The following is a 24,375-nucleotide window of genomic DNA, read 5'->3' as shown; positions in this document are numbered from 1 at the left end:
CTCATGACATTGGTTGTACTACAGGGAGGAGAGTGCAGTACAACCAATCAGGATCCTCCGGTGGGCCTTACAATAACGTTTTGACACAGAACACCTGCTCAAAATTTTCCTGTGTGTATTTGTACAAGCAGGTATTGGTAGGTACACAGAGCTCAGTTGTCTTGTTTCAGTGCTAATACAGACATGATGATGTCAATAAATCACCCTTTGATATGCGCAGTAAAAAGAGGAATCCTTTTTTTTGCGAATGGTCAAGCAAACCAGAATGTCGTGGACTAAAAAATGGTATAACGGAATGGTACAGAACAGAAAATAAGAGACACCTGGCTGGAAGAGCCAACACTGCCCTCTCTCTCATTCTCCCTCACTACCCCTCCCCCCTCCCCCCCCCGCTCCCAGCCCTTCGGTGCCCCCTGGTGCCCGTCTCACTGGCTGTCGTCCGAGAGCATGTCGAAGAGGGCCTGGATCAATCTGTCGTCCCGGTGCCTGTAGGGCTTGGCGCTGTAAAAGCCGTCGCTGTAATCGCTGTACAGGCTTTCCTCTGGGCCTTTGAACCGGTTCAGCCTGTCCAGGGCCTGGTAGAGGTTTTGGTAGGGCATCTGAGGGCTGGGGCTCTCCTCCTCCTGGTCGCTGGGGCTGGGGTGCGGCTGGGGTCGGACGGGGCGGGATTTGCTGGCCGGCGTCTGCCTGTTGAAGGCGGTCTGGAGGAGACGCATGAGGGCAGCAGAGGGTGCCCTCTCCTCCACTGCTCCCCCTGGAGAGGAGCCTGTGGCTGGCTGGGATTTTGGCAGGGGCTTCTGAGCCTCAGTGGGGGCTTCCTGCAGACAGTCGGATGGATGGACAGGAATAAATTTCATGCTAATCCTGACAAGACAGGGGTATATGCCTCTGTATGTCTCCCTCACAGAAAATAAGGGTCTTAAATAAAAACTAAGCAACACCCTCATAAGAAATATAAACCTTCAAAAGCAATACAGTACATAAGACAAGAACACTTAGTCCAGCTTATATAGACTATCATACGGTATGCTATATCACCATATTAGAAGTCATATCACATATCACTTTCGAAAAGGCATTACTGCACTTCTTAACTGCTAAGAGCCAATGAGCAGTTTGTGTGAGGTGAGAAATGGGCTGTCCTACCTCCATCCTTTCCACGCCCCTGCGGTCATTCTGAACGGCGTTGTACGGGATGTACACCCTCCCTGTCTTCATGTGTGCTGGGCGCTCTGACGTGCCGTGCAAGATCAGCTTCCAGCTGACGATCTGGCCCTCGTTCTCCATCCTCCCAGACTGAGAGAAAGCGAGGAAGGGGGAGAGAAAGGAACCGCTGCGTCAACAGCACAGTTTCCAAAGGGCAATGTGCATGTGTCGCAGACATTACAGCCCTCACAAGTCAGGTGTTGCTCTGTGACAAGAGGGCTTTTAGGTAGCTTCCATTTCTCTAAAATATAACACCTTTTTTATTATTTTGCTGTTTCTTCCTGGAAAAAATGAGAGGGTTTTTCTTAATCTTAAAAATTTGTTTAAGGAAATTAATCTTATTAAGGCTTAAATCTTATTAATTTAGCCCAATGTGAAACCAAGAATATTCTTTATTGCAGTGTGTGAGACATGCTGAGTTTACAGCCATTATTTTTTGAGCAATCAATTCTCTTCACTTTCCTCACATTTCATTTGACAAATACATTTTTTCTTCACCATAGAATCAGTTGCCCCATTCTGTTCCAGCTCATTTTTGCTCAGTCCATTAGATTTGCAAGTTTAATGTTGTTTTTACGCCATAGAGCAAACTAAAAGGGAAAATAATGATCTCTCTTAGGAAACCATAAAACCAGCCACCCTTTTGATTTGCATTTGTGGCCAATGAAATCCATTAATTGGACAATGGGACATATGTTCAGGCATTTAATTGGACGTTTTGCTAATTGTGTAGCCACACTTTGCCTGCTATCAATGTTGCAAATAGTCATTTTGGCCAACAGCGTTGTTTTGTTTTGTGTGTGTTTTGAAATGTGCAGCTGGTAGCCAAGCCCCAATCTGTGTGAGATCCAAATTGGAAGCGGCCCACAGTAAAAGAGTAACTGGATCTATTAATACACTCACATGTGACGGACAATGTTTCAGCTGCAAAGGGATTTTTAACAGAGGTGGACTGTGCTTTTACTTAAGCCTAGAGGTTGAAAACAGAGGTCGCCAACAGAACAACACCTTTCTGTGATGCAGGCCTGGTGCTATGGGGGTGCTTAGGGGTACACTGCACCCCCAGACAGACCTCAGTGCACCCCCAGTTGTCTCTTTATATACTGATGTCGACATAGTATTTATGACTTTTTGTGACCCTCCGTCGATTGCGATTGCACCCCTCTGTATTTTCTCCTGGCGCCAAACCTGCTCTAAACAAATATACAATAAATAACTATAGTATTATATAGATTATATAATTTATTTTTATATTTTATATAACACAAATTTTATAATTTAAATTATATATAAATAAATTTATATAAAAAGCTTGAGTACAGATATTAAAAGAATAAGTCTCTGAAGTCCTTATGGCTCATGCACCTCCGTTTTTAACTTAATAGGAGTGCAGTCCATTTCTGTTCAATTTCTATTTCTGTGTTGATTACTCAAATTCCTTGTTGATTACCTGCCTTCTTATAACCTTGCTGAAAACAAAAGCACTGATTTCCAGTCTCCCTCAAATGAATTTGTGCCCTTGTGGTGATGTTCTATAGTTACATAAATGCATTTTTATGAGGTAAGGTTGTCCAAAGAACAGCACCTTTTACTGATGAGGGCAATATGTTGAAACATCTTAATATTCACCTCTTCATTATATACATGTACGGTGAGTGGGAACCTTTTATAAGTGAACTGGTGAGAAGTGAAACCAGCATTATGTGTGGTGAGTATGATGAAAGGGGTAGAACCAGGGAACTCACCATGTCTGTGATCTTCAGGGTCCAGGTCCCTGCCGGGTCTTCTCCCCAGGTGTGCACGGACATGAAGTCCCAGTTCTTGAAGCCGTTGGAGGAGGTGTCCCGTTCTCTCTCCGCCAACAGGACGGTGCTGGTGCCTGGAGAGTGGAGAGATGTAGGATTCCTGTCATTATTGTTGCTGTTACAGGACTGATGACACAAGTCATAGCAGTAACTGTAACAGCACTGACGGTGACTGTGATGATCTTGCCCGCATACTGTATGATTAGCTATGGAGGATTTTTGTAGAAGATTTTCAGCCAAATTTACAGTGATAGCACCGGCTTTCATGGCCTTCACTTATTGGGTAACTGTTGTTAATGCTTTACAGTGATTTTGAATTATTGTTAACCAGCCTCCTTTTCCTTGGCGTAATTTTCATAAACCGAATGAGGTTTTGGCCAGAATACTGTGTGTGATGTAAAGGGTTTATTTTTTTGACATCAACTATCAATGATGCACAACCAATACCATGCTGTGTAGCTAGGAATAAGCGTTGTTAAAGACCATTTTTTGGTTATGGGACTTTGTTCCATTTGGCCTTGTAACCAGCCCCCCCTTTTTTCATTGGCCATTTCTGTCACCGAAAATCTTTCCTGCCTATCATCTTGTACATATTTCCCTGAAGAGAATCCATGCAAATGTTAAAGCAAGCTGCAACGATGATTGGTGCAAATGTTAAAGGAAGCTGCGGCCATGCTGCGGATGAGCCCGCCAGGACGTGAGCCCCAGGCTGACAGGTGGTGGAAAGCCTGAGAGGTGCGGCACCTGATGGGGAGGTGAGGGTGATGTGCAGGTCCCCCCTCCTGGTGTAGTCGATGCTGGCCTCCAGCTGCACGTGCTCCAGCGACTTGATGGCGTTGTCCTGCCCGGCGCAGGCCTTGGTGGGGATCTCGATCGTGATCTCCCCGGCGGCTTTTAATGCCCTGAGAGGAAGGGAAAAAAAAAGAAACAAGGTAAACAAATGGGAGCGTGATGGCCCTGATGTTTAAAATCATTCTTTCTCAATCGGGGTTAAGCCTCTCTGCCAGGATATGAATGAACAGATTTTTCTTCCCACACAGGGTAGGGAAGAGGGGATGTACACCAGTGAGTAATAAAAGCTAGGAAGTATTAAATCCTCTGGATTATGGAGGAGTACAGTGACCCAGAGGAGTGTTGGGGGTATCTGAATGGATTCAAGAGCTCCTGCTTTACATATTGCATAAAATGGAGTAACGTCGTATTGAACACTTGAGCTTGTTATAAGGATAAATGTAGTGTTACATATCAGTTTTACCGTCTTCTATAGGAGTTTAACAATTTGTAGGAGGCATGGCATGGAGAGTGCTTCACTTTAGCTATGTAAGTGTCTTGCTTGTTCAAGAGCTTGATATTGAGCTTGCGACTACAAGGATGTAGGTTCGTTTCCTGGGCGATTGTACCTTCAATCGAGGTACTTAACCTGCGTCGTACCAGTAAATGTCCAGCTGTATAAACAGATAACATCTGAAGAGTAAACTAAATTGCCCTGAATAAGCTAAAAGAAAAAAATAGATAATGTTTTATCTGCTTTGTCCCTTCCTGATAAGACCAGATGGAAAAAAAGCATCCATGCACATAGCAATGGCGGTAGAGCAGATAACAGCATAGCGCATATCAGGAGTTAGAATGATGGTGAACTCAACCGGAGGCGTTTATGGGATATTATGTTAATACCCTCCTGGATTACTGCTCAGACCATGAGAGTGTTTAATACCAGAGGGGGGAAAACATCTGTTCAGGTACACGTAAACCACTTCCTCTACGGCGCACATTGTCTTGGAACAAACACTCGATGGGCAGACTGTAAGCTATGAACTTGTTGAACAACTGCACTGTTATGTTGACATAGCTTTAGCTGTACCAAGCAGATGTGACCGCTGGTGCCTTATTTTTAATTTCAATTCCCAGCTCTGTCTGTAAGAAATCGGTATATCTCGTCACAGGGCATGTACACGAGCAAAAAAATGTCACAGCGTCAAACACACTGGAAGTATTATTTCTTCCTTCCTTCTAATTGAGGCTCCACGTGAATAATAATGAGCGGCTATCAGTCAAAGAGATTTGTCTCTTATGGCCGGATGTAGGAAAAAAAAAAAACCCAGTGCATTCTCGTTCTCGGAGCCGGCTGAAGCACTGCACGGATGTTGCGGGAAAACAAGAGGGATTTCATTGACTGGATTACAGGCGACGCTTCGTCCTGCACGCCGTTACTTGGAAATGACAAGCCTGCGCTGAATGCCATTCACAAAAACAAGACCACATCCGTGTCTGTGCTCCTGAAACTCATATGCTCGTGAAGAGGTACAATTTCACTACATTCTAAAAATATCTGTAAAACTGTTGTGAAATACAATATAGCCTATCACAAAATAATTTTGGAACATATTTTTCAATACATATAATCTCATATTATAGCTTGAGTTTTTTTAAAAAGTTCACAGGGAGTGTAGTGTCCCACATACCACAGATGATGTTTTATAAGGACATATGTAGCACATGAATAAATCGTGGGCACCAGTGTGGCGTAATGGTACATTGTAAGGCTCATAACCTAAGAATTGCCAGTTTCATTCCCATTAGCCACTGTTTGCTTTACCCCTGGGAAAGGTCATGCATGCAATGTAATAATGTAGCATATATGTTTAGTTTATGTAGTTTAATAATGTAGAATGTATATAATGTAATAATGAAGCATGTACTATGCAATGTAATAATGTAGAATGTATGTAATATAGTGAAGGAGTGTGCTTATATGAGGGCTGGATGGGCATCCGTTGCATGTACCTGGGCTGGAAGGTCTCATCCTTCACAATGCACTGCTTCTTCTCAGGGACGTGTTTCCACACCTTGGGGTCAGCCAGGTCCACCAAAGCCTTGGCATTCAGGAGCCCGAACCCGAAGCGGCTGTTGACCATGAGCCCGGCGCCGTTCTTCTTCCAACCGGGGTTGTTGGCGAGCGGGTCAAACTCCGAGGTCCACACCACCAGGTGCTGCAGGTCCCTCCAGGTGAGATCGGGGCTGTGTGACAGACACATCAAAGTGAGACAGACACATCAAAGCCGGAACATAGTCCCCTGTACAGCAATGCCTACACCTCAACATTCCAGGGTAATTTTAATACTAACATGGGTTTCATAACAGCAGCCTCCAAGCAGACTATATACTCTAATGTACCATCATATGCATACATATTGCCTTGCATAAATTCTCTGTCTGTTATCAAAGCAGCTCCATACTTTTGCTCCAGGGCCAGAGCGAAGATCCCAGCAGCCAGGGGTGCAGAGGCAGAAGTTCCAGTGTGTGTCTCTGTACATTCATTGTGCAAGTCAGCGCTGGTCTGCAAGACAACACCAAACAGCAGCTCACACAGAGAGAACAGAGGGAATGGCGGAGGAGGAGCGATGCATAAGTAAAGAGGACGAGAGGAAAAACAGAAAAACAAGAGAAAAGGGAGATGAACCAGAATAGCAGAGGAGGACGAAGGATGAGATGTGAAAATGTGAGAAGAGGTAAAGAAAAAGAAAAAAGGCGCAACTTTTCTCACCAAAGGACAGAAGATGCGAGAACAGGAAAAAAAGAGAAGAGCCGGAGAGAGAAAGGGATCGAGGTGACGGTGAGAGAACGCAGGAGAGGAGCTCACAATTCTCTGGTCGGTGTAGTCCCCGCTGCTGTAGGCGGTGGCCAGGGTGGAGGAGCACTTTTCGGCGTACCAGGGGGACAGCCCCTGCTGGGAGGCGCTGCTGATGGAGATGGTGTAGATGCTGTCCGTGTAGCCGTCGCAGTCGCAGTTGTCCCCCTGCCTGCCCCCGTTCCCGGAGGCCCACACGAAGATCGAACCTTTTCCGCCTCGTCCCTGGTGACCCCAAAAGCAAGATTTGGCCCCATGAAGCACTCGTTCTGAGGCCTGAAAGGCTTAGGTGTTGAAACCGGATAGGGTCATGCTGAATACGATGAAGCAGTACATGAGCTGTATTACTTGCTGTTCATTTTACATGTAGTATCGCGATGCGTTTTGGATTCTGTGACCTAGTGACTGATGTTTAGCATGTTATTGTTCCTACCAGCGGCAATTAAACTGTTCAACTCCCCCCTTTCTGCCACGGGGAGATCACCATTTGATCCCCTAGTGCAACACTCATGTGCAATACATTAAATGCAATACGTGCAAGAAGCACACTACGGGCACTACGGGCACTACCAGAATTCTGCAACTGTCACTTCGATGGGGCAGTTTGTAGTTGCAGTATTTATTGTTCTAGTGTTCTATTTATTGTCCATATTGTCCTATATTTTATGTTTATTTTACTTAATCAATAAAGTATTATCTATATACAGTATCTATCTATTAATATGCTTGGCCTCCTTTAGTTTCCAGGCTGTCTAGTCAGGTTGCACAAGTTGTGGTAGGGCTTGAATAGTGTTATACTCACACTCACTAGTCTGGGAGTGTTGTTAACCTGGTCTGACACTGTTCCTTGTTCAAATTGAATGGATGCACTTCTGTTCTTTTGTGCTAGAAGTTTCTCTGGATAAGAGCGCGTGTAATGTAAATTGCATGAAAGTCATGCAACAGGCCCAACGGAGGTTGGCTGTCTCAGTCACTGAGTGTTATATCAGTCGTTGATCCAGGGGTTCTGACTCACTTAGAAGACACTCAAAACACACTCAGGGGCTAATGCTTTGCAGAGCGGAGCGACCTGTTTTTAGGTCAGCCGAATGAATGCGAGCCAGTGGGGTTCTACTCCATTTGCATGGCGCCCATTCTCACCTTCTGGATGCCGTACTCGAAGGCCTTCTGAGCCAGGCGGCCAGGCCCCTCCACTGTCTTGCCGTCGTCGTTGGGCCCCCAGCTGGCGCTGTAGATGTCTACGTGGTCGGGGCTGAAGCCGATGGAGCTCGCCTCGATGGCGTCCGTAACAATCCCGTCCAGCATCCGAATACCTGAGAGGGCGGTGGGGGGAAAAGGGGGTTAGGAAGAGAGGTGGAAATAGCTCAGCTCACTCAACCACATCCACTGCTAACACAAACGTCACCCTTCTACACTGAAGCTACACTTCTTCTACTAGGTTTGCTCTCCCAGGCCACAGTTTGGTGGAACTCCATTAACGGCATATCATTAAAAAGCATTCTCTGTGATTCAGGTGTGAACATCAGAATGGATCTTTTAAAGCTGCGTGGAGAAAAGGAGAAATTGACAGAAATTCAGAAGATATTCAGGAGGAAAAGACACAGGCAAACCCTTTTCTTAGCCACAGCAACACTACTGCGTGAAAACAAATATGCCACTGGTGCGCCCACAGCGACGTGGCAGCTGACCTGGCACTCAACTCCCATCCTCTTATCTTATGAAATATAGGGAGACAGGTGCAATGCTGCGCTGCAATTTTGGTAAGTGCCGTTACGTAACGGTGTGCTTAAACCAGGTTGGTTTCTCCAGTCTCTCCTTCCAGCTGGTGTCCCCCGCCGCTGATGGCTTTCTGAGCAGGTGAGCTGGTGTGTTGTGCCTAACGACCCGAGCACCGTGGAATGGGAGCGATACGCTTCTTGTTGGGGGTGACCATGCGGCTCCGTACATCAACTAACGCGTCTCTGTACCCCCCTCCCTTAATTACAGGGCCTGCTGATGGAGATTTCCCACCACTAATTTCACACGGATGGTTACAGTGATTACTCACTGCAGACCTTCTGAGCTCCGGGATATACAGCATTTTCCCTTTCTGCCACAGCTTCCCGCTTTGGTTGATATACTGAATGCATATATGACACATCATGTGTCATATCAGTTAGTGTGTTGGTGGTCCCTCAGTAATTGTTACGAAATTATAGTTAAGATCGTCTAATTGAGTGTTCAGATGAAAGCATGCATTGACATTTTCATAAGCCATGTTCTTTTTACATGAACAGGTCCCCCCCCCCCCCTCCCCCTTTTCCAAAACCACCCCCCTCCCTTACCTCCAGGTCCACTGTCACACCCAGAAACCCACAGTCCTATTGTTCCTCAGTTAAATGTTAATTGATTGTTGTATGGTCCTCTCAAGTGTTATGGGCTGATAACTGAGCCGTGCAATAGAGCTGTGGGTGTCTGTGCTTTTCTGTGCTTTTCAGCCCATCGTAATTCCTAATTAATTTTGATCTCTCTGTGGCTCTGTGGCTGCTGTGACCCATTTTTTTGTGCAAATCCACGAGAAAAAAAAAACATCCAAAAAAAAAAAAAAAAAAAGCATTTCATTAATAAATCTCGAAATTTCATCTAATTCAAGCTGTACCTGGAAGGCTTTTAAGAGCTATTTATCCTCTTAGCATTGAAAAATTACACTCTCCTTCCAGTGCAGCAGTTATTTTTTCATTGGACATCTATTTCCATTTATTTTGTAACTTGGCAGTGAATTGCATTCAGTCCAGAACCAGGAAACCTCTGGAAGGCTGCCTCGTTTTATAAATGCCACATTTCTTATATTAAATGCCTTTCTTAAATGTAAACGTCAAAAGTATATTTGTAATGCTTATACCAAACGGGGATTGATGATACCTGGTGTACACATGCTGCGTTAGGTCGGGGGTGTTTTCTGTGTGTTGCCTGCTTTGCGCAAGCTCTTACCTCCAACTTTGGAGTTGTATGCCACGCCCACACCACACTTGTTGTTATCTGCCTGCATGGCGATCTCGCCGGCACATCTGGTCCCATGCCTGAAAACCAACAAAAAGAGGGGTGACCTCAACTGGTCCCAGCGAATTCAGACTTGAGTGACCCAGCAGAGCTGCACTTTGTGTTACACCACAGGGGTCGAGCACCTAGTCTTTGGAGGAAAGAGGAATGCAGACCTGTTTGGGGTGGTGTATAATGAGGCTTCAGTCATATCAAATGCGATAGGTGGACAGTCAGATGCAGTAGAACATTAAACGTAAAGACATACCACCCATTCCTTTTTCACATAAATTCCAGTTGTTTAACTGAGGCCACTGGGAGCTGACTTCGATAGAATAAATATTTTCTGGAAATGATTGACATTTGGAGTGCATACTTCATCTCAGCACTTTGTGACAATGCAATTTTAAAACTGAACCGCAGCAAACCAATTTTGATAGCTTGATCGATTGAATACGTATTACCTTGGCCGCCACACTGTGTAAAACGCGAATTTAAAGAGATCGCCATTCTTACCACAATTAACTCGCTCAGTGCACCTTTCTAATTACCAGTTACCACTGTCGGTTTATTGCCGTCCTGTTTGCCTGTGCGTTCGATCTGTTGGCGCATTCTAAATTATACGAGTGGCTATACAAGCGCGCCCGGGGTTTATCGCGAACAAAAGAGCGCTCTGACATGGCTGGGGGAGGGTGTGCTGCTTGCTCGTGTGTCATGTTGCGCATTGTTCGCTGTTTCCAGGTGCTTTGTGAGGTGTCAATTAGAGCTGGCGCAGAGTGAGTCACGACCATTGTGTGCGAGACCAGCAGGGAGAGACGGCATTAAAGCATCGCCGTTCAAACCACAACGAGAAGAAATAAGGAGAACTTTTCGCTAAAACCGTTTCCATTTTCTTTTGCCTGGCTACACTTTACCAAGGCCAAGCATTATCTTATATACTGGCTGCTATTCTACCCTGAGGCTAAGCAGACCAGAGCGCTGGTGAGGAGAAAGGATGTGTTCTGTAACGATCTGCTCAGATAGACATTGTGTCCTGGAATCTAAATATCACATTTTGATTTTTCTCTCATTCCGACCCAGTGACACAGCCAAATCACGAACACACGAGTTAGAACAAGGTCTGCAAGACTTTGCCTGAACAGAGTTTCATAGCTTTTAAACACCCCTCGATACACTCTGTTCTAAATTCATCCATAATGCCTTAGAGCACTTTATATAGCCTGACATAAGAATTCATAAAAGGTCAGAACAGCTGACAGACAACTATCATTGGTATTAGTATAAGTGGCATTTTTTCAGTTAAATGCACATAATACCTATGAAAGGAATTTATATCAATGTTCATATAATATGTTACTGAGCAGTATTAAACGTTACCAAGTCTTAATGTAAGCTTAGTACATTTAATCTTTGTAGCCTTAGTACATTTAAATGTACGTTTGTACAGTTTCATAAATACACAGTTTAGGTAGTGTTATCCAAACAACCACACCAGCATTCTCGTTAGGTTTATGTCCACTGTGGCTATACAGTGGTACAATTATTATTCACAATGTTTCTGTAGGGACGGCCACAACGACCACTGAGAAATTCGAGAGAGGGGGAAATATGTCCACTGTTGTTTGACAGCCAGAACAACTGACATCATGCTTGCTTATTTAAAAATCCATGCCCATGTGTCCAGCTCATCACCAAGTTGTAATCTCTGCGCACTTGGTCTGTACTGCTATTGAAGTTGCTATGGTTTCAAATACAGCTGCTGTTACATAATATTTTTTGAAAAAAGAAGTGGCAACGTGGCCAGCTTGTTTCTAAATCCACTCTTTTACGCTGGGCTCAGCAGCAATTACGATCTCTAAGCACTTCGTTTGGACCGCTAAGACCGTTCTTTGTGTTCTTATCTCCATAGTAAATCTGTGGGAGAACGCTGTCACAGCAAAGTGGATTTACAAGGCCTCTGAGGCAGCTGTAGACCATCTCCCCACCTGATCCGTAGAGAAGACCAAGCCCACTTTTGTTTCTGCTGGGGTAAGGTGTTCTTCCAGCAGGCGAACCTCATTACTATTGCAAAGGGTGAGGAAGCTGGGAGGAAATGCACACAATCATTTTTCCCAGGACAGATTTTTAGAGAAAAGCTTATCAGCTATGGGACTGGGGGACTGTAGGCCTGCATGTGATCTCTCTCTTTAAACGCCTCTTCCCTCAGCAGATACAACATTCTGCAGGTTATGCTATGACTTACATTGGCTCAACGATTGACCAGGTGACTTTTAAAGCTTTTGATGCAGCATAAGGGAGTGTCTGGATGAAAAGGTTCGATGACCCTGTCAGGGTGAAGAGTGAGGAAACCTCTGGAGAAAATGTCCACGTCAAAAATTATTCAACGTTTCAAATCACCCCTCGGTGTGCAGGCTGAATGTAGACAAATAAATATAATACAGCGGGGAGTCAAAACACCACAGAGTGTGTACTGGTCTCCTTATGCTTGTACTTGTACCTGTATTAGGTGCCGGCAAAAAAAAATAAATAAAAAAAAACAGCAAGCGTGTTAAAAGCAGGATCAGCAGTAACACGCTTTAGGCTTTAATGAAGTACTTACTTGTTCTCATTGGTTGAGTCATATCTCGGAAAGGGGTCAGGGTCGTTGTCATTGAAATCGTAACTTGCTGCCGGATCCTAAACAAGAAGGACAAACAACAGCAGCTGTGTAACTATCATCGAATACTGTGTTCCTATTGTAAATGGCTGTTTTGTGGGCCAGGGACAAGGACAATGCCTCTGAGACTAGGTAAACTGAGCAACTAAAATGGGAGGAGAGACAAAGAGAGATGGGGAAATGAAAGAAGATTGTAAAATCAAGTGAGAGAGTGAGAAAAGAGCATGTAATTACCTAGGGTATTAGTCAGTTTTTTTTCCGAAGCAATCCAGTTCCTAGTATTGGGACTATAGAGGGGGATGGTGTTTGTTATCATATAGCCACGACTGAACATTATAAAATTACTGTAATGTGATTCTGATGTCACCGTCTCCCTTTGTGAGTCACACGCTGAGGTCACATCCCGCTCAAGCTCCTACCGCACTGGCCTTTGAGCTCGAACACTAGCAATCAAGCCACCACACTACAGTACATCAGTAATGCCTCCTGCTAGGCAAGGTAATGAACAATCGCCATCCAGTTGTTTCATCTCTCGGAATCTGCCTTCGTCAGCCAATTAGATTTTCCCCCCGGGGGCTCCTCTTGGAAACAGAAGTGCGTAAGAACTCCACTTCCTGGATACGGCGTATCGATTGTCGGATGGCAAAGGTTCGCAAAACCACATTTCAGCTGTTTCTCAACAAGGAGCAGGGGAAAATCTGAAATGCGACTAAGGTAACCACCATTAGTGGAATAAAACCTTAAACATGGATGACTACCCTTAATGCCATCCTGATGTGCAAATAAAAATCCTGTACGATGTATATGTTGCTTGGTTTTGCGGTTATTAACATTTGTTTATTCAGCGAGACCAAAGATATCAAAAGCTAACTAATTAACACGAAACAGCAGGTGATCAGAGAATGACTCAGTATGCACAGCGTACATCGCCATATAAAGCAGGAAACACCATTCATGAAAAGAGCAGAAGAAAAGTGACTACTATTTTCCTGTTATACCCCTGCTTGACTTCCTTTGCAGTCATCTCTTAATTAAATTTACCTGGAGAGCTGATAGCTTGTATCTGAAAAAATGAATGAAGACAAACAATAAATATTGACTAGGGGATGTTTTTATTTTAAACAATATACGGTAACTCTTGACCCTCAAGACAATAACATGGAACGCCATCTCCGGGATTTGATTTAAAATCTGACCGTAATTATTATTGCTTGTTTAGGAGAGCAATGGGATATCATGGCAATATAATAAGCCGTATTGCCAGGCGAAAAAAAAAAACACAAAGCAAAATGCAGGCACCTAAAATCAATTGAAAGGTTCGGATACGAAAGCTGTTTTGCTGGGAGAACAGAGACAGGGGTTTTGAGGCAGGATTTCACACCGAAATGTCAATGTCTGTCCACGGCATCAGGGGGAAAGCAAAGTCAAAATGTGGAAATGTCAAAGGTGTTAATTAAATGGGGGAAAAAAATAATCATCCCACCCATAGAAGATTTTAGAATGTAGGCGACTGCCTCGCCGAGCAAGGCTGTGTGACTCATCCGGTGAAAGCCTTTTCTAATTAATTCATTACAGCAGACGGATTTTCAGTCATCTGCACCGCTGCTGCACACGCTTGTTCAGTTGTACCTCACAGGCGACTGGCTGGCCGCGCTAGGCTGCTCTGCAATTTAGTGTTTACGCTGGCTGCCATGTTGGAGTGATCCGCAGTGTCTACCAGCAATCACAGATGTGGTAAACGCTCCGGCGGTATCGCCACACAGTCCGCAGATGGGCGACATCTTCATTTTGTCCAGTATGTGCATGCAATCTGGCTCACACGATTGCTCAGATTGAGAGCCATTCACAAATGGCCCCTCTCCCCGCCCCCCCGTTTACCAATAATGCTAAACCTGTAGGAAGTCTCCAAAGGTCAAACGTCACCTCTGTTAACATATTCCAGTATGTACATCTAAATTACATCAAAGGTTTCTTTAAGGTTTTGGTCTTTTGAGTTCTGACCATTTTTTTCCCTTAAGAACCGTCATCTCAAATTTCTTAAATCAAGTCTTTGTGTTTAAGAACACAGTACCCCTTTAACAACAAGTCTTACAGGCGCTACCTTTCTGATACTGTCTGCAGCCTGCATCTCAGTCTGCTGTCACCCTTGGTGTGACACTGAGCAACAAACTGCCCTTCACTTCTGATAAAGTCAGTGATCCAGAGCTGTAGATTCTGCCTCCTGCTCAGCCCAGGCCCCCCTGCTCTCCTGTCTGGGCTGCTGTAACTCTCTGCTTGCTGGTCTCCCTGCATGTGTCGCCAGGCCTCTCCAGCTTACACAGAATGCTTAGGCTCAGCTTGTCCATAACCCGGAACTACTACTGGGCGGAGCTGCTGGGATGGCTTCCACCCAAGCCATCAAACCCTAGATCCCTGCAAGATCTCTGTGGTCCCCCTCTGCAGGGACATACATCCCAGTCACAGCAGTTCTTGTTGTGGAACATGCCACTTATACCCGTCAGATATCACTGAGTGGCCATGTCCTAGCGCAGATTGTAAACTCATCCGGAATTCCCTGAACCCAGAGTCTTCTCTCGACTCACAATACCACAGCACTGCTGTATTTGGTGCCTTCACTATTGCTCTTGTACATAACAGCATGGCCGACTGCAGCACTGCGTTATACAATGACACTGTTTGAATTGTGTCATGAACAATTGCTGCACCTGTATCACTGGTCATCCATCTTTCTGTATGCATTAGGTACTGAAAGAAAAAGCTGAGAGAAACAGCACCTGCAAAATTCCCAAGTGTGAAAACGATGCCGGCCGTAGCCGTCACTCTCACACACTGCATCAACATTCGCGGAGGCACTCTTACGTAGTTGGGGTAGATGTCCGTGTGGTTCCACTCCAGCCCGTCGTCCAGCACGGTTATGACCACGCCCTTCCCTGTGATCCCCTTCTTCCACACAGGGATCACGTGGAGGTCCAGTTTGGGCAGAGAGGGATTCGTCCTGGTGTCTTGCTTGAATAAGCAGCCACCAGGGAGAAGACGGTGGGGGGGGGGTTTAGGGTGAGAGAGAGAAAGGGAAAGTGAGTCTAGGAGAAGACGTTACTGACACAGGCACAGTAATGATGTGCACTTGCCCCCTCTTTATAGTCACACACACTACAGAAAATGGCTATTATATTCAATATCTATACACTGCAAAATTTGAAAAATAAACCTGAAGTGTTATTCATTAATAATAGAAATTTTTCACAATTCCTAATTACATGCATCAAGTTATAAAACATTAATTTTAGGGAATAATTAAGATGCATATTTTTTTTAAATAGAGCACACAGAGCATATTCTGACATATTAAAACACATATTTACATTTTGGCATTCATAGGTAGAGCAAGACTATAGTACCTGAATATTATCCCACTATGACCCCTCATAGAAAGCTCAGACTCAAATACTTATCAAGAGAGACAGATCAGTAGTTACTGATGCTAAAGTGAAGGAAAAACCAGCTTTGATCACCTGCATGGGTTAGATTGATTATTCTTATCTGAGAAGTCTGAACATCAAACAGTCTAACATAATTGACTTTTTTCACAGGCTTGAGAGGGCAGAATTCTAAGCAGGCTAATAAAATAAATCTAGACATAAATCTCAGTCACGTTCCTCTAAATCGTGGCTGTCCCTATAACAGGAGAGATTCACGTCGTTCGTTTAAACACTTTGCCGTGGCCATTTGCACTCCTGGAGGACGCCACCGTTGAATGGCTGTCATTGACAAGGAGTTAATGGAATAATAATCGCCGCGCTGGAACGGCTCTCGAAAGGACTCCGTTGTCTGGCAAAGAGGGGCAACCTTTACACTGTGACAGATTCTTAACCTGTGATCTTCACTGGGGCGGCGGGTGGGGGTGGGGGGGGGATTGCAGGGGACCGACTCAATTAGCATATACTTAATTGGATAAGAGGCCCGAGAGAGAGAGAGAGATGGGGAGAGAGGGAGAGAGAGAAAAAAGAGGGGTGCTTTCAGCGCCTTACTGTAGGACCTGGATGATTCACTGGTGGGGAAAAAACGAATTACTCTCTGATTGTGCGCAGGCTGCGTATTGCGCACAGACACTGCAATAACGTGACTCCAGGCTATAGTATGAGTCACCCAAGTCTTGCTGTCTCTCCATGCCCGAGGAGGAGCAGGGGAAGGAGGAGGAGAAGGAGGAGGAGGAGGAGGGAGTGGGGGGGTTGGGGGGGGGGGGTGTGAGAGAGAGGGTTGGCCTGTTTGTCACTGCGCTGCAACCCCCAGTGTAAACTCGGCACAGGGCAGAACGCACTGACCCCAGAACACAAACACCCAGATTTATGAATCTCTTCCTCCGATCCACATATATGCCAGCTGGCTCGTCTATTCATATACACACTGCCGTCCTTTCCATAGCTCTTCCTGCAGGAAAGATATTCCGTTTATCAACTTGTTTACTGTGGCTGCTGTGATTAGTTTGACATGGTGGGGAGGGGGTCCGGCTTCATAAGACCCCCCTTCTGAAGTCTGACCTTGAACATCACTGCTATCAGAGTGAGGCATTCTGGGAGCTGCTACTCAAAATGAGGAGGAAAGGGGTTTTTATTCATAGACAAACAGAAGCCCACGCACTTGACGCGTCAGTGATCAGGTGCGGAGACCAAAGCACGCTCTTATCCTCCCCGCTTCTCCATGACAGCTCTTGAGGGAAAGAAAAAGCCCCTCTAATCAGGCGCCTCTCCTTTGATTAAATCATCTGCTGCCTGATGCTCGGGCTCCCGGCCCGAAACAAAGCCATCCATTGTACATGCAGCCTGCATCTTTCTCTCCCCCTCTCCCTCCCTCCCTCTCTCTGTCTCTCTCTCTCCCGCCCCCATCTTTTTCATCTGGAGGGATGAGGAGCTGATGGCGGTATCTGTTTCAATGAGATAGGACAGAGTCGCTCCACAACCACACAGACCGCTGGACTCGAAACTGCAGCCTCGCTGGGTATTACATATTAGAGGTGAATCAAGCCGCTAAGACCAGGCAATGGATCACTTTGAAAAGATTATTTTTGAAACAAAAAAAAGACTTAATGGACTATTAATAGCTTTGCCCTAAATGGCTATCCACCGGCAATTTTCACTATTAGTTGTTTATTATTTTTTGTTGTTATTACAAACAATATAACCATGTACAGTTTCCAGCTCTGGCAAGTTCCGTGTTCTCTATCTTTAGGTCCATGCCAAATATGGTGCTCTACTCTTTATACTGTGCAAAAGAGCTTGGAAAAGACGATGAGCAGAGGTGGACACCCCGGCTTCAGAAAGTAAAAGTCCTGCCACGTATTTGTTCTAGCCATTACACTAAACAAGGTGATTTCACTAATTAGTTCCTCTGGTTGAAGAGTTGTGCTAATTAAACTCAGCTGGTGTAATGAATGGTTAGAACAAATATGTGGCAGGACTTTTACTTTCTGAAGCCGGGGTGCCCACCTATGAATGATGAGGTATGGTTGCGCTGTAGGCTCTGTCATGATTATCAAACTGTTGCATTCACCCTTCCTCAGAGTTCACCTTACAGCACACCCTGTGTTATTCGGGCAGTAAGGATTGCATCTGCTCTCCTGAAAGAGTGTGGGCCACCTGTGGATCTCAGGTGAGTCCGGCACCAGCTGCACCTCGACCGGAGGGACTCAGAGCATGCCCATCCCCCCCGGAGCGCACAGCCGGCTTTGATGCACGGAGATGACGCATGAGGCACACTAAGAGGACATGGCGTGACCTCTTCGATCAAGATCAAAAGCCCTGATGGCATGGCAATTATCTCCTTTTTTATATTTGTTTCCATCATGGGTGACTCAGATTCTTTTAAATGTGGGGGAGTGGAAAGGTGGGGAGGGGGAGGCTGACGGGGAGCCCCGCAGCGGTGGCGGTAATTGGGAGTGGGCGGGTGCAGCGGCGCGTGGACGCTCTCCCGCTCTCCCGCTCCGGGTAGCGACAGATGCTGTCTGAGACGCGGGGGTGTCATCAAGGCAGAAATCCGGTGTCAGGAGACACATCAACACCGCGCGGGTTAAAAAAAAAAAAAACAGCAATTCAAGGGATATTCCCAGCTCCCTTTTTCGGCAGATCCTTGCTTGTATAAATAGAAAGAAAGCTTCCACTGATAACTGTCTGCATGGGAAAAGGCAGGGCGTGAGGTTCCAGCAGTTCACTCAGAACTGCCTCTCAGTGTTGCAGTGATGTTATGAGGATCAAAAATGTGTAGAGAACGCTAATGTATTCGCTAAGACAACATGTGGCAGTGGACTGTATTACAAGGAGGTCATCGATGACCAGTAAGTATGAAAAGCCATTATACTGATAAACTACAAGTGGGATAAGAATACAAGTCATGGCCTGGTTGGAGACAAGGTTGGTTAGCCTTGTAACTCACCCTGACTAAAGTAAAAATCCCGCTGTTGAATTCCTTTAACCTGACCTTTGCAACATGGTCCACTCCATCAACAGATTGAAAAACATGTTTTGTTGCCAGGGTAAATTAGCTAAAATGTGTTGACATGAAATTGGATTTTCTGCTCAATGGGATTGCAGATTGAGGGCTGTTGCTTGTTTTTTTTCCACATTTAATTTCATGTCAAGCTGTCTACATTTTCAGAAAAAAAAATTAATCATATTACAGGAAATGCTGTCGTTGGCATTCTTTTTGTGTGTTTTATGATGCCCCCCAATCACACATACTGCTGTCTCAGGGACACATCTTTAATGTGGTACAAATGGACTATCAACAAAACATTAAGTGCCGCCTTCCCTAATGCCATGCCTACAAACTCAATAAATCAATAGACACTACGGTTACTTCTGAATCCATTCTAAAAGCACACAAAGGGGACCGCTGCACTCTGCCAGACTCTTAACTGTATTTCCCTCTATTGTAACGAGAATGGTTTCCCCAGGGTGGCACTTCCCAGCATTTCTGGAATGGAATAATCAGGCAGTCAAGATTAAACTGCACGGATGAAAAGTGATGAAGATTTCAGGGAATCAACAAACAAGCCATAAAACATGTCCAATCCCAAAAGGCACATTAGTGTTGCGGTAAACTAGGATAAAATGTCTCAGATTCTCAAGCAGTCCTCACTGGGCTAATAATCTGTTATTCCATACAGTAAAGCTGTATATTTAAAACAGAGGCTGCTGCATCCTCCATTAACAATGAATCACCAAAATAAGTGAGACATGCAAAAACAAGACAGTTTTTCCCATTTGAAGATACTAAGTACCTAAACAATTCTTGTATTGTAAGATACTAATAGCTCACTGCTGTGGACTAGTAATCTGATCTGGCATCTGAGACCCAGAGTAATGGGCTATAAGGCTCCTCTCCAACCAACTGAATAAAACCTTAAGCATAGTTGATACAGGCAAAAAAAAAACAAAATCGTTTCTCCAATTAAGAGCCAGAACCACAAGAAAATGTGCTTTCTGAATCACCCAGCCACATCTTATTTCGGACATCTTCCTCTTCTACCTTGTAAATTAAGAGGCACCTTTTGTTTGAAAACTGTGGTTTTCACAGTGAGCATTTTGACTTGGATTCAAACAGCGTGTCCACTGATGTGTATCATTCTACACCATCCTACAACATGAACCCAGGGACTCACCAGGTACCACTGCTGGTTCCACATGGGGTCATCGAACAGCTTGTCCACAGGGCAGTCGCTGCACTCCGCCCCCAGCGGCGCCCTCTTCCTGCGTTGCTTTTCATATTGTTGCTCTGCCCACGACACCTTGGATGGACAGACAGGTGGGGGGGTCACACATGGGGGTGCACAACAAGCAGGATCTCTCACCCCTCTGAACTGGGGAGGGGAGTCTAGAACAGTGCTGGGCACCTGGACACCCATGCACTCATACAAGCACACACAGACACATGCACGCATGCATGCACACATCCATACACACACACCTGTGCGCACACACACACACACAAATATCCTGGTATAAGCACACGTACCCCAACAGAAATCATTCAGTATTCAGTCACATATGCCAAAGCAACCCCTTCTTTAATTTTATAAAATGCATGTTCCCATGTGCAGAACATCTTTAACATTGAGAGGAGTTACTCCTTACATTATATGAGTGGAACTTCATATGAAGTCTGGGTGAAGACTACAAGACCTTGACAGAAGTAAGCTTGCTAATGCAGACTTGGTGCTTATGTGGAAGATAATAGATCCTGTCTGCATCACAAATCACTCTCCTCACTTATTTTTAGATATGCCTCTGCTATTTTATTCATGTACATTCTGTCTGTTTTTTTTCCCCACCAAATACCACCTTGTCACTTGTCACAGCCCTCACATTGCTCTTTGCTAAGAGGGCTGCTGAAAAATAAAAGCCTTGAAATCAGAGCTTCAGTGTGCTGTACAGAAAGAAAGACGAAAATGACTTTATAGAGAAATCAGAGCACAGCGTGAATTAGACGGGGGAATCTTGGTGTGGAGATACAGCATGTTACATGAGCCAAATGCAGTCCAAATGTATTTTGGTTGCCTCTCTACTTCTGATTATAAAGGCCCAATGAGAGAGATAGCTGGCATCCAGATTTGGACTATTAAGTGTCAAGCCAGTGAATACTGTAAGGGATCCCCCTTGATTGGACTGATTGGCTGTTGGGAAAATGTTGGAGGAAAAAAAAAAGAGTGGGTGAAATAACAGCCCTGAACAGCCAGAGGGCCGTTCTTAATGGTTTCTTGATGCAGTCTGGATTTCGGTTTGCTTTCTTTAGCCTTGCAAGGAGCAGAGTTAAAAAAAGATTTGGCTTAAAAGGCGGAACGTACCCGCTCATCCTCCGACAGCCGCTTGGTGATGTGCTCGGCACTTCGTTTGGACCTCCTGGGATGGCTGTGATGTTTGAATAAGTAATGGTTTTCTAGCGCCCCGATCTGTGAGGAGAGGAGAAGGGATGAGATTCAGTGTGTATATTTTTTGTGTGCGTGTATTCTAGAGTTTAAATAAAGCATTGGATTGGACTGGATTAGATTGCAAACTTTTTATTATTCAGGGTGTCTTGAGGGTTGATTCAATAATAAGTTGCAGCGAGGAGTCACTTCAATACCCTGACAACATCTGTTTCTTTACCTTTTTACTATTTCTATATTCTCCATCATTGCAGTCTTTGTTCACCACACTATAGGCCTTGTGTGAACACTAAAGCCCCTTTAATGAAATGAATATTTGAATAACTGTTGAAAGAAGGGGGGGTGCTAAACACTCTTTAAATCCCAACATGCACTGCGGTATCTTCCAGTGATGTTGCAGCCAGGATGTTGTCTTACTACACCCTGCCCCCCACCCAAAGCACGAGGCTGAGCCCACCTGTTAATCATTCATATGTGTGCAAGTGGCATATTGCTATTCACTGCAAATGCCACTTTAGCCAAAACGACCACTCGATTACAGATTAATATGATTCGATAACAATACAATTGCTTGGTAAGATCACGGTTCGAGGCTGGTCTACAAAACAAGGTAGATTGGGGGCCGTAAACGAGCCCTTTTTTTCGAAATAAATCTGTACCAGATCTCGATAATTACCATCAGAAATTGCAGTGCTGCATCAGTATATTGATCGCATCCTTTCATCCCTGGCTACAGCTACAGACCAGACCAAGCTGATGTCGTACGTCTCTTTATTATGCATTATGCATTAGGAAAAGAAAATCACCTCACGCACGGTTAACAGGGTACTTCTGCTCAGGCGCACAGGGAACGAAAATACCACAGGCACCAGAGCCACGTAATGACCTATAGGAGATGGCGTTTTCCCCTCGTCTACGGACGATTACTTTCACAGAGCTGGAAAACTCGCAGATATCACGTCCCTGATTCTTATCAACAGACAAATAAGCACATTTCCCCCACGGACCCTTCTTTAATTACAATCGACCCAAGTCAAGTCAGAAAAAACACTTACAACGGTAAATCAGGGGTAGAAGTGAGAATATACAACCTTTGAAAATCCAATTGTTGTTTATTTAAAAAACATTGACAAAAATTGACATTTTTCCACGCAAGTCCTTCACGACATAAGAGAAAAACATGTTTTAATAAACAAGCCCTTAACATTTAAGTAATGTAACTGTTGCAACCACCAATGCCTCAGCTCCTTAAAATTGATATTCTAGTTTCTAAGCGTATGAATATGTATCCCATATGTTTATCTCTGGTTGCGCGTGAGTTGTAATGTATTGCGGATTCACCGTTTTATTAAATTGTGAAAACGAGCGGAAGCAGGAAGGAGAGAAGGGATCATATACTCGTGTATGGATGGTTTTATTTCACCGAAGCGTGCGTCAGTGGGGACTTAGAAGGCAGCAACAGGGCTGACGTCTCAGCGTGTAGAACCATGCATTATTCAACCAAATTAATAAACAGCAACGAAACCCAAAACCCATGGAATCTTGCTCAGTGATGCTGAAGCATGCATATATTTGAAATAAAAAAACAAACAGCTGGATACATGGTCCTTATTTGCGGATCACTGCGGATCACTGGAGGTTAAAAAATAATACATTAACCAGATAGCCTGCACTCATCCGGATACTTTGCCTACACTGTGACACGAAGAAGCCCGATTATATTTCATCAATCAATATTCCGAGTTTACCTGTCTGACCAGTTCGTAGTCCAGTTCTTTGGCGATCGCCCGGGCAGCATCGAGTCCTCCTGGTATCTCCACCGCCCATTCGTTCACATACTGTCTGTTCCCGGCAGCGAGGTCCACAGCGCACACCACGGCACAGAAAACCACAAGAGTCGAGCACATCACCAGCCGGCGACATCTCACATCCATTGCAAAAAACACAGCTATATTAAATATATTGATTTATATATCTATGTACAAAGCCACCAGGGGAGATGGAAAGCAAGGCAGCAATAAAGAAATGCGTGCGCGCCCTTTCGTTGTTTCTGTTTATATTTCTAATATGTACACTTATCTACAGATCTATCTGGCGAACAGCTGAGAAGAAGCGAACCTATAGCCGCCTCGTTGCCTTGTTGAATAAACGTAGAAAGCTACAGAGTAAACCATGGAAAGGGAAAAAAATGTTTACACGTCAAATTACGAAGGGCTCTGACGTCAATTTCTAGTCTACCTGGAGTAGGATCTGTGCTCGAGTCCCGAGAGAGACAGGCGGGGTGAGAGGGGGACCGAAGGGGAGGGGGGAAGCTAAACCTAAAAATAGCCTTATCCCTTTTTATTCAAGAGGAAAAGACAGCCAATGGCCATTAATCTTTCATGGGAATTTATACGCGAAATATGGCTGCTCTCAAAATTAAACATTCGTGGTCATGCCTGGTCTTGGACTGTTATCCAGAGATATTTTGGTTCTTTTAGGTGCATTACAAAGCATATAATTAACAATAACAAAAATACTTTTGCTTAAAAATGTATGTCATGACCGCAATGTCAGTAAGCATGTGCATGCATGTATGGATGCAGACACATTTTCTCTCGGTTTACATTAGCTACATTTACATCCACCCAAACAGCCTGTCATTAGTTTGCCACAGTGTCTTTCATAACTTTTACATATCGCATGCAAGTCTAAATCATTTGTTAGGTTGAAAGCTCGTGCTGCGGTATGTAGACCACTTCCGTGATCTCTCTTTTAATCATCATTGGTTGTGCAAACAGAACTGGTATTTAAATTTCACGTCCTTCACGTAGCCATTTTACATTCTGCCAACTAGTTTTTAAATGCATACGTAGCCTTTCTGCTTCAGTTCATGAACGCTGTAATCAACGTCTCTCGGTTCCATTTTCAGCACTTCGCTGCTGGACAGCTCCTCAAGCGAAGACGCACCGAAGACGTAAAAGGATGGATTCACCAATAGGAAGCATGTCTAATCACTGAGAGGAAAGCTGGCAGGTCAAGCGAGAGTGAAGCGATGGTGGCTTGATTAGCAGAGAGAAGAAGGTCTCAATAAACAATGCTGCTATTTGCCAAGTTATATTTTTATTGAGATCCTGCAGCGAGAAGGCGTATCGCAGTTTACCCA

The 24,375-nt window shown here is 44.7% G+C and overlaps 1 protein-coding gene across 1 annotated transcript; it reads right to left on the bottom strand.

Moving 5' to 3' along the window:
• Positions 1 to 413: 413 nt before the first annotated feature.
• On the bottom strand, positions 414 to 23,446 carry pcsk1 (proprotein convertase subtilisin/kexin type 1). Its single transcript, XM_036528792.1, has 14 exons — positions 22,979 to 23,446; positions 21,150 to 21,254; positions 19,968 to 20,093; positions 15,173 to 15,319; positions 12,257 to 12,333; positions 9,610 to 9,698; positions 7,780 to 7,952; positions 6,652 to 6,864; positions 6,248 to 6,348; positions 5,796 to 6,029; positions 3,756 to 3,913; positions 2,952 to 3,085; positions 1,147 to 1,296; positions 414 to 818 (listed from the first exon to the last, which is right to left on the bottom strand). Exons 1-14 carry the CDS (start codon positions 23,162 to 23,164, stop codon positions 426 to 428), a joined length of 2,286 nt encoding a protein of 761 aa, XP_036384685.1. The 5' UTR covers positions 23,165 to 23,446; the 3' UTR covers positions 414 to 425.
• Positions 23,447 to 24,375: the final 929 nt, after the last annotated feature.

Source organism: Megalops cyprinoides, chromosome 5 (genome assembly GCF_013368585.1).
Source record: "Megalops cyprinoides isolate fMegCyp1 chromosome 5, fMegCyp1.pri, whole genome shotgun sequence".
NCBI lineage: Eukaryota > Metazoa > Chordata > Actinopteri > Elopiformes > Megalopidae > Megalops > Megalops cyprinoides.
The sequence above is the reverse complement of the archived record's forward strand: the minus strand, read 5'-3'. Positions and strand labels throughout refer to the sequence as shown.

Bases quoted from the DNA above. Each gene is read 5' to 3' on its own strand.
- pcsk1 (XM_036528792.1), bottom strand. From the start codon at position 23,164: ATGGATGTGAGATGTCGCCGGCTGGTGATGTGCTCGACTCTTGTGGTT. The intron at 6,865-7,779 runs GTGAGAATGGGC...TGGGGTCACCAG, and splicing joins TCGAGTACGGCATCCAGAAG to GGACGAGGCGGAAAAGGTTC. The intron at 1,297-2,951 runs GTGAGTTCCCTG...GCTTTCTCTCAG, and splicing joins CCCTGAAGATCACAGACATG to TCTGGGAGGATGGAGAACGA.